Source organism: Fonticula alba, assembly GCF_000388065.1.
Source record: "Fonticula alba strain ATCC 38817 unplaced genomic scaffold supercont2.6, whole genome shotgun sequence".
Taxonomy (NCBI): domain Eukaryota; order Rotosphaerida; family Fonticulaceae; genus Fonticula; species Fonticula alba.
In genome coordinates this window covers 2,326,018-2,335,619 of record NW_009242976.1, presented here as the reverse complement: position 1 = coordinate 2,335,619, position 9,602 = coordinate 2,326,018, and the positions used below count along the sequence as shown (strand labels likewise).

Below are 9,602 nucleotides of genomic sequence, written 5' to 3'. Positions count from 1 at the left end.
CCCCCCACGCCCCCCCTCTCGCAGTATGCCGTCGCCCGGAGCCCGGCGACCTGGCGCCCCGGCGCCTCTGCGCGTCGACACGTCGGTTGCACCTGGCCGCCCCCCGGCACCAAGCCGGCCGGCCGGGGGCGGCATGCACGCACGCCTGCTGGCCCTCCGTCGGATGGCCATGCGCGCGGTCTTCCTGCTGGTGCTGGTCCTCTGCAGCACCCCCATGTGCGCCGGGATCCTGGTGCTGCAGCCGTGGTTCCAGCTGGTCGGGTATCTTGGCCTCTGGACCGCGCCCCTGGGCTGGCCGGATGGCTCGCTCACCGAGCACCCGGCCGAGCTGGACGCCGATGGCAAGCCGGCCGCCGGCGCGGCCCGCGCCACCGGCATGCTTGGCCGCACGCGCGCCGTCCGCCGGTACATGGCTCTGCTCCAGTGCCACTGGGCCACGCTGCTGACGTTGCTGCATTACTGCCTCGGCCCCGGGGAGCTGGTGGTTACCGGGGACCTCGACCGGTGCGTCGTCTGCCCGGCGGCCGACCTGCCTCCCCGCCGCTCTCCTTCCTCTTCCCGCCACCCCGGCCCTGCACGCGGTGCACATGGCGCGCGGGATGCATCCATCACACGCACACACGCACGCACACACGCACGCAGGGACTGACCTCGCTATCATTACCACCACCACCGTCCAATGCACACGCATTCGCGTGTAGCCTCTTCCGCGACAACTCCGTCCTCCTGGCCAACCACCAGACCACCGCCGACTGGTGGTTCCTCTGGACCCTGGCCCACCACCGGAACCACGAGCTCCAGATTGAGGCCCGCCAGCGGGCCGCCGCCGCCGGCATCCGACGGACATGGCGCGATGCCCTGTCCGGCCGGCCGGCCCCCATGGCCGGCGCCTTTGTCATCCTGCTGAAGGCCTCCCTGCAGCACATCCCGGTGTTCGGCTGGGTGCGTGCGGGAAGCGCGCGCGCGCGCAGGACCCCCCCCCCCTCCCTCATCTCCCCCCTCACAGCCGCACACATGCCGCACACATGCCGCACACATGCCGCCCGCTCCCCTTCGCCGACCGGCGCTAACAAAGGAGCACCCACTGCCAAATGCCATCCATGGACGCACGCGTGGGAAATGCCCAACCATCCCCAGGGAATGCAAATCTTCCGCTTCATCTTCCTCAAGCGCAACTGGCTCGAGGACCGGCTGCCGCTGGTCCGGCAGCTGCGCTACCTGCGGCACCTGTCCCAGGTGGACGACGCCCCCATGACGGTCATCCTCTTCCCCGAGGGGACAATCCCCTCCCCCGGCACGCGCAGCCGGTCGGACGCCTTCTCCGAGAAGCGGTACCTGGAGCTGGCCGAGGCGCTCGGACTGCCGGACAGCCAGCCGGACAGCCAGCCGGCCCCGGGCCACGCCCCGGTCGGGCTGCCCCCCAACGCCGCCGCCGGCTCGCCCACCGACACGCCCACCGACTCGCCCACCGACACGCCCACCGACACGCCCACCGACACGCACTCGGTCAGCTCCCTGGACTCGTGCTGCTCCTCGTCGTCGGACTCGGAGTCCGCCTCCAGCGGCGAGGAAACCGCCGACGAGCAGTCCCTCCTCTCCCACCACCACCGGCACCATGATCATGCGCTGCTGGCGGTGGACCTGCTCAAAAAGCCCTCCCCCCCCCTGAAGCCGGAGCAGCCGGCCGTCACCCCCCCGACCCTTGCCGCCGCCGCCGCCGCCGCCGACACCAACACCGACACCGACACCGACACCGCCGCCGCCCTGGCCCAGCTGGCCGCCTGCTACCGGGCCACCTGCGACCGGTGCCACTTCGCCCCGGCCAGCCTCCCCTCGCGGCAGGCCTTCCTCCAGGCCCACCGCATGGAGCAGGTCCTGTACCCGCGGGTGCGCGGCGCGGCGGCCGTCCTGCGCAGCCTGGCCGGCCCGGGCAGCGCCTGCCCCACGGTCATCGACGTGACCCTCGGATACCAGTGCATGGATGAGGAGGTGTTCCATGGCTGGGCGCCGGCCAGCATGCGCGACCGGCGCATGCTGCGCTTCTTCGCCGACGAGTCGGCCGCCACCGGGGCCCGGCCGGATGCCCGGGGCAATCGCAACGGCCAGGCGGCCCTGCGGCGCCTGGCGGCCGGCGGGCCGGCCGTCCAGGACGAGCCCCCCAGCTTCACCAACCTCGTGGTGGACCCCCAGCCGGGCCCCATGCGCCGGCGCATTCACATGGACCTGCGTGTGCACTCGGCCGCGCGGGTCCCCTTCGGCCCGGTGCCGGATCTGACCACGGCCGCCGCCCGGGCCCGGTACTCGGATTTGACCGAGGCCGGGGCCATCGACGCCCCGGCCCCGCGGCTGGAATTCTGGCTGGAGACCATCTTCCGGCGGAAGGCCCTGCTGCTGAGCCGGCTGTCTTCCTTCGGGGCCTTCTTCCCGGCGGCCGATGCCGTCCCCCTGAGCCCGGCCTCCCCGCGGCCGGCGGCGGCGGCGGCGCCCGCCCCGGCGGCCAAAAGTGCCTGCTACTGTCGCTACGAGGACTCGCTCCTGGCCGCCATGGACAGTCGCCCGGCCGACGGCACGCTGGCGTGCGACCGGGCCGGCGTCTCCCGTGTGTACCCCCTGAAGCCGGTGCCCGGGTCGGTCCTGCCGCTGGTGGCCTGGATCTTCCTGGGGTTCCTGTGCCTGGCCAGCATGCGCTTCGGCCTGACGGCGCTGCTGAAGCTGACCTTCATCGGCCCGGCGCACCCGGGGCTCCCGGCGGACCTGCTTCGCGCGGTGGGCTACTGGTCCGGCGCGGCCTTCGTGGCCGGGGTCAGTGCCTGCCTGTGGGCGTGACATGCGCGCGGGGCCTCCCCCTCCCTCTCCCGGTCTCTCTTTCTCTCTTTCTCTCGCGCCTTCCCCTTCTCTCTGCTCTCTCCGCCCGTGTGGCGCGACGCGCCCCGTGTCTCTGTCTTTCTCTCTTCCTCGCTCTCTCTCTCTCTCTCTCTCTTGCATATTGTTGTGCGAACCGGGGCGAAAACGAGAGCAGGTACATATGGTGGATTGCGCGTGACTCTGCGCATGTACATGTCTGTGGCGCATGTGCAGGGAGGGCGGGCAGGAAAAGTACCAGAGACCCGGGCGCGGGGCCTCTCATGCACTTTGGGCAAAAATAAAATCCGTGTTGTCACTCGCGCGGTCGGGCATCCGGGGGGGCATCCCGGGCAGGCACAACAAGGTCACCCCAAACGGCACGCACAAGGAGCAGCGAGGGCAAAGGTGCACATGGGAGTCCCGAGCATGGGAGATGGCAAGGACACGTGTGTGGGGCGACAATGAAAGGAACACAGGCCACGGGGAGGGCACAGGAGCCGGGGGAGGCAGGAGGGCCGCAGGGGAAGGCGCAAGGCGATGCAAAGGGCGGGCGACAGGCGGGGAGGGGGCAGAAGAGGGAAAATGCACAGAAGGCTCGGAAGATGGAAAAAGACATGGAAGAAAACCGACACACAAAAGAGGGACCAGGGAAAGAAATACACAAAAGACACACGAAAGTGCGGCCCTGCAAGCGAACTCCAGTCACCTTGTAATATCGTATAAGATGGAAAAAGACATGGAAGAAAACCGACACACAAAAGAGGGACCAGGGAAAGAAATACACAAAAGACACACGAAAGTGCGGCCCTGCAAGCAGAGACAACACAGTCATCGGGGAATGTTTTTGAATTCAAGGACAGGGACATGTGGCGCCCGTGGGGAGAGGAGGAGACCAGGCCCGGGCACGCGCGTGCCAAACACGGCAGACACGCCACACGCGAAGAGGAAAAGAGAGAGAGAGAGAGAGACAAGAGGCACACACACACAGCACCGCTAGTCGGCTGCCGGCAGGACGCGAGCCAGGATGGCGTTGATGGCCGAGCGGCAGATCGGAAGAGCGTCGTGCAGGGACATGTGGCGCCCGTGGGGAGAGGAGGAGACCAGGCCCGGGCACGCGCGTGCCAAACACGGCAGACACGCCACACGCGAAGAGGAAAAGAGAGAGAGAGAGAGAGACAAGAGGCACACACACACAGCACCGCTAGTCGGCTGCCGGCAGGACGCGAGCCAGGATGGCGTTGATGGCCGAGCGGCTGAACCCCGCGCGGCGGCTGATTTCCGACAGCGACAGCTTCGGCGAAGTCTGAAGGGCCAAGTCCAGGACGTAGGCCTCCAGCGAGGGACAGCGCGCGCCGGACTTCGCGAACTCCGGCACCAGACGGTTGATGGTCTGCCGGACCACGGTGAAGGAGCAGCCCAGCTGGTTGGCGATCTCCTCCATGGTGGCACGCCGCGTCAGGTGGTACTCGGCGGTCGGGGTGTGGACCACGGTCACCGTGGTTTGCCGGGCCAGGTGCACGATTTCGGCGATCAGCTGCGGCGAGGCGGCCTTCCGGCCGCCGGGCGCAGCCGGGGCCTTGAGCAGGGAGGTGTCCGCCCCAGCCGCCACGGGCCCCTGGCCGGGCGGAGCGCCATCGACAGCCGGGGCCACGGGGGGCAGTTCGGCGGCCGACACCGGCGACACCGTGGCCAGGAGTTCCCGCGCCCGCGAGGCCAGCGGGCATGTCTGGTCCAGGGCCGCCTGGCGCAGGGCCACCAGCAAAATGCGCTCCGGAATGCCGGTGTCACTGACCAGGCCGGCCAGCGTCTTGGACTTGGTGATGGCATACTCCTGGGGGCTGGCCAGCAGCAGGGCGCGGATTTGGGCCCGCTGCTCCGACGACACCGACCGCAGCATCACGAACTCCGGGCACTCGGCCTGCAAAATGGACCGGACGTGGTACATCGAAATCCCCGTCTGCCGGGCGATGCTGCTGATGCTGTGCGTGTGGCTCGACGGCCCGGTGGCCAGGGCGATGACCTCCGCGCGGCTTTCCGCCCTCCGGGCGGCCTGGGCCGTCTCCATTTCCACCAGGTATTCCGGCGCCAAGTGCGACAGGGCCCGCCGCAGTGTCTCCACGGGCCGATTCAAGCGCCGGCTCACCTCGGCCAGGGGGACCCCCTGCCGGGCCAGTTCCAGGGCCTCCTGCCGCCAGGGGTGCTGCTGGCTCATGGGCGACCGGAAGTCCGGCATATTGCGCCCGAGGGACTCTTGCACGGTGGTGCGCGCCCTGTCCAGCAGGATGGCCATGTCGGTCATGGACAGGGCCAAGTGCCGGGTGGTGGGGTCCTGCTGCAGGGCCGTGCTAAAGTGCGCCAGCTGCAAGAGCCGCACCCGGGTCCGAGTACGCGGGGTGCTGTCATTCAGCCCGGGGAAGGGAGCCTCCTCCGGGCGGTAGCTGTCCATCGGATTGGCGCCCAATTGGTCCTTGGCATTGGCCAGGACATCGGCCGCCAGGATGCCGATGGCGGTGAAGCGCGCCGCCTGGCCCCGGGCCCCGTCGAATTCCAGCCGGCGCAAGGCCGCCAGGGCATCAGGGCTGATGGGCCTCCGGGGGAGGATGGCCACCGTGTCCAGCGCCGACAGCAGGGCCTCCCGGCTGGACAGCACCGTGCTCGCGGCATCGGCCCCCGGCAGGGCCACCGCCTGGGACGAAAGGAAGCGCCACATGCTGCTCGGCCGCCCGAACGACTGACCCGCCACAATGGCCGTCGTGGATACGGCATGCAGCTTGTCCGAGGCCCGGTACAGGCGCGACCGGCCCACCGGCCGGACCGCCGCCCGGGCATGCTGCGCAAGGGCCCACCGGCGCTGGCGCGGCGGCAGGCCACTCTGGGCAAGGGCCGCCGCGGCCACATCCCCCGGCGCCAGGACCGCCAGATGATCGCCGGAGCGCGTCCGGGCCGCGGCCCGGACCCCGGGCTCGATGAAGCCCGGCACCCGTGCCGCATGGCTGATGACCGACATCGGGTCGCGCATTTGCGACACCCAGGCAATGTCCCGGTCCATGGAGGAGAGAACCCGATTGCGCAGGGAGATCCCCAGCAGGAAGTTGGTCGAGAGCAGCACCGGCGAGGCCAGCACCCGGGTCAGGGCCCGCGGCGCCGCGATGAACCCCGGTTGCGAGGCCATCCGCCGGTGCGGCAGGGCCGCCAGCGATCCGGCCATGGCCGGCAGCGGCGCCCGCGACCCGGCGCTCGAGGCGATCACGGCACCGGCCGGCACGCGGGTGCGCCCGTGGCCCGAGGGCCCCGGCTGCCGGCCATCCACGGAATTGGGCCACAGGGAAATCCGAGAGCGCTGCACGCTGGGCAGAGACCGCGAGGCTGTCGCCAGGGACAGGCCCTCGCGCCCTTGGATGTTGCCAATGGGAACCCTATGCGCGAGCGAGAGCATCGGCGAGCAGTGCACGCACGCGACCGTGGGTATGTGCAGGGCCAATGTCCCCGGGGCAAGAGGCGTGCAGGGGGGGGGGGAGGGGCAGCGAGATGATGCCCAAAAGAAGGGAGCTAGAAGGGGCCGGGGGCCAGAGGCCGAGGGGAGGGCGAGGGGGAAGGGCGGACGGGGGGGGCAAGGGGGGAGCGGATCAGGAGGAGGGGGAGGGGAGATCTGTTGGGGCCCGGGCCCGGCTGGCGTTGGGCAGTGGTTCACGAAATGTCCGTCCCCCAGCTGCCCGAGCCCCCCCCTCCCTCCTCGGGGCGTCCCCGGCTCCCGAGACTGGGGTGTGCTGTTTGCCACACGCCGGCGCGGCAGCTGGCCGGAGCGTCGGGAGCTCATCCTCTAGAATGACATTTCCACGAAGGCGCGTGATTGCGCAAGCCGGGATCGTTGGCACTCCCTCGGCAGACGCCCCGCGCGATCTGGGTGACGCGGCGATCTCGCGCCTCGGCTTGCGTGTCTGCTGCGCCCCGGCGGGCGAGCCGAGGCGGATGATCGGCGGCGTGGCGCCGGCGGGTTAGGACAGGAGAGAAGAAGGCGCGACGTGCGAGCCCCCCCCCCCCGGCCAGAGGGGCTCACGGCATATCCCCCCTTCCCCCCCCCCTCTCTCTCTCTCCTTCTTTCTCTCTCCCTCCCTCCCCCCACGTCCTTGCACGTGTCGCCCTGCCTGCCTGCCCGCCCATCTCACAGCGCCGCTCAGCCATGAGAACTTGCTACTACACCCTCCTGGAGGTGGAGATTGACGCGGATGAAAAGCAACTCCGCCGCGCGTATCTTCGCCTTGCGGTCAAGTACCATCCTGGTGCGTCCTGGCCTGCTTGTGTCTGGCGTCGACGGGCGCCTTGTCTCGGCCGCCGGAATGTCGCCCCCCGCTTCCCCCCCCTGCCAGGGTGCTGCGGCGGGTGGGGTCCATGCGTCTTCGCTGTCTGCGCTGTCCCGTGTGTGCGCGCGCGCGGCCTGCATGCATGAACGCATGCGCCCCCCCTCCCCCCGCGCATGCCGCATCAGCCGACACATGCATCTTTGTCTCGTCGGCGCACCCTCCCGCGACGCGGCAGCCGCGTACCGCCTCGGCCTCGTGGCGGCTGTCCTGCCGAGGGCGTGGCACATGCTCGCCCGAGACGCGCGAGCTTCGATGCGGCCACATACACACACACACACACGCACACGTGCCTGCCCTTCTCCACGTCACTGACACCTGCCCGCAGACAAGAACCTGGACGATCCGGAAACCGCGCAGAAGCACTTCCTCCAGGTGAAGAAGGCCTACGACGTGCTGAGCGACCCGAATGAGCGGGCCTGGTGCGTGCTGGCCGGGCCCCAGGTCGTATGGGCCCCTGACGCCAACTGACCGCCATCGTCTCCCGCCCCCCTCCTCCCCCCGGACACCGGCGCAGGTATGACAAGAACCGCGAAGGTGCGTCGGTCGCGCTGCCCGCCTCCCTCCCCCCTTCCTTTGCCCCCGGTTTCCGGCGCCGCATCCCCCCTCTGACACATCGTAGCCATCCTCATGGGCGACGACGACGAGGCCGAGGAGATCGACCTCGAGCAGTACTTCCAGCCGACGGTCTTCCGTGGGTTCTCGGATTCCGACGACTTTGTGCGTGTGTCCCCTTGCCCCCGGGGGCTGCTTGCTGCCTTTTCTCCCTCCGCCGCCGCCGCCGGCGCTGACCCTCGCATGGGCTCGCCACCGCCCCCCCCTCCCCCCTTCCCCTCCCCGGTGTCGGCCCTGGCGGAGGCACCAGAGCTTCTACGTCGTTTACGGAGACCTCTTTGAGGAGCTGCGCCTGCAGGAGGAGGACGCCTTCTCCTGGGTGAAGATGTCCAACCGGAGCGCCAGCTTCACCCTGGACCTGCCGCCCTTCGGGGACAGCGGCGCGGCCGAGGCCGACGTGCGGGCCTTCTACGCGGCGTGGATGAACTTCTCCACCTACAAGTCCTTCACGCATCTGGGCATCGGGGTGGACAGCTTCCAGGACATGCCGAACCGGTACACCCGGCGGTATTATGAGAAGGAGAACCGCCGACTGCGCGACGCCAAGAAGCGCGAATACAGCACCACGGTCCGGGTACGCGCATCAGGGCCGCCCCCCTTTGTGCCCCCCTTGTCTTCTCCGCCCCCCTCCCCCCTGGCTGTGCATCGACTGACACGTGGGATGTGTTTGTGTGGCCTGGCGGCCGACGGTGGCCGGCGCAGAACCTCGTGGCACATGTGGCCAAGCGCGACCGGCGTCTGATTGCCTTCGACCAGGTCCGCCAGGCGGAGGAGGCCCGCCGCCGGGAGGAGTACAACCAGCGCAAGAAGCAGGAGCAGGAGGAGCGTGCGGCCAGCGCGGCCGAGCGCTTTTCCAAGCCGCCCTCCTGGCTGCTGGACCCGGCGTACCGGGATCACCTGGACCCGGAGGACCTGTCGGATGGGGATGACTTTGACGATGTGCTCTTCTGCCCGGCCTGCAACAAGACCTTCCGCTCGGAGATGCAGTGCGTGCCGTCGTCCTCTCTCTGCCCCGCCCCCGCCCCCCCTCTCCCCCTCGGCAATGTGGATGATAGTCCTTCCCCTCTCCCGCGGCCCGCAATGTGCCTGCATGCGGTCGGTTTACTGATGGCTCCTTTTCCCACGCACGCCCCCCTTTCACGCTCCTCGGCGACCAGGCTGAAGAACCACAACCGGTCGCGCAAGCACCTGCAAAACATGAAGCAGCTACAGGAGGAGATGGCCATGGAGGATGCCATGTACTTTGCGTCCAACGACCAGGCCAACAGCGATGAGGACGTCGAGTATGTCACCTCGGATGAGGACGCCATGTCGGCTGCCTCCTCGGAGGACGAGTTCGAGGATGATTCCGAGTCTGAATCCCAGCCCGAGGGTGTTCCCCAGGGCGAAAGCGCTTCCGAGGAGGATGATGATGATGATGATGATGAGTCAGAGCCCGGGTCAGAGTCCGAGTTGGAGCCTGGGTCGGCGTCAGAATCCGAGTCCGAGTCCGAGTCCGAGTCCGAGTCTGAGTCCGAGTCCGAGTCCGAGTCCGAGTCCGAGTCCGAGGATGAGGATGAGGATGGGTCGGAGAACGAGGGCCACCCCAGCCTCATGGCCGGATCGAGGGGCAAGCCCGGCCCCAAGTCTGCTGGGCTGTCCAGCCTGTCCGGCATGCAGGCGGAGCTCCTGTCGCTGGAGGAATCCCTGGCGTCCGGCCAGAAGCCCCGTGTTTCCATCCTTGGCGATGTGCTGGACTCGGACTCCGATTCGGATGATGGTCGGAATGCGCGGGGCGGCAGGCGC

General features: G+C 69.1%; 3 protein-coding genes across 4 annotated transcripts in view; 2 read left to right on the top strand and 1 right to left on the bottom strand.

The window, feature by feature from the left end:
* On the top strand, window positions 1–2,826 carry H696_04165 (hypothetical protein; the record flags this gene model as incomplete). The annotated part of the gene is made up of 3 exons (XM_009498046.1): window positions 1–504; window positions 702–942; window positions 1,138–2,826. The coding sequence occupies exons 1-3, from the start codon at window positions 26–28 to the stop codon at window positions 2,824–2,826; spliced, it is 2,409 nt and encodes an 802-aa protein (XP_009496321.1). The 5' UTR covers window positions 1–25.
* Window positions 2,827–4,045: 1,219 nt separating this feature from the next.
* On the bottom strand, window positions 4,046–6,280 carry H696_04164 (hypothetical protein; the record flags this gene model as incomplete). The annotated part of the gene is made up of 1 exon (XM_009498045.1): window positions 4,046–6,280. The coding sequence occupies one exon, from the start codon at window positions 6,278–6,280 to the stop codon at window positions 4,046–4,048; it is 2,235 nt and encodes a 744-aa protein (XP_009496320.1).
* A 637-nt stretch (window positions 6,281–6,917) lies between these two features.
* The window catches only part of H696_04163, a gene marked incomplete at its 3' end in the record, with an annotated part of 2,781 nt that continues 96 nt past the window's right edge, over window positions 6,918–9,602 (top strand). Inside the window, exons 1-7 of one of the 2 annotated variants that reach the window (XM_009498043.1) lie at window positions 6,918–7,124; window positions 7,531–7,624; window positions 7,720–7,739; window positions 7,825–7,922; window positions 8,068–8,391; window positions 8,520–8,803; window positions 8,975–9,602. In XM_009498043.1, the coding sequence (XP_009496318.1) occupies window positions 7,025–7,124; window positions 7,531–7,624; window positions 7,720–7,739; window positions 7,825–7,922; window positions 8,068–8,391; window positions 8,520–8,803; window positions 8,975–9,602 (1,548 nt within the window). In that variant the 5' untranslated portion in view covers window positions 6,918–7,024. Of the gene's footprint in view, window positions 7,125–7,530; window positions 7,740–7,824; window positions 7,923–8,067; window positions 8,392–8,519; window positions 8,804–8,974 lie in introns of both variants that reach the window. The other variant, XM_009498044.1, reaches the window with a different exon arrangement.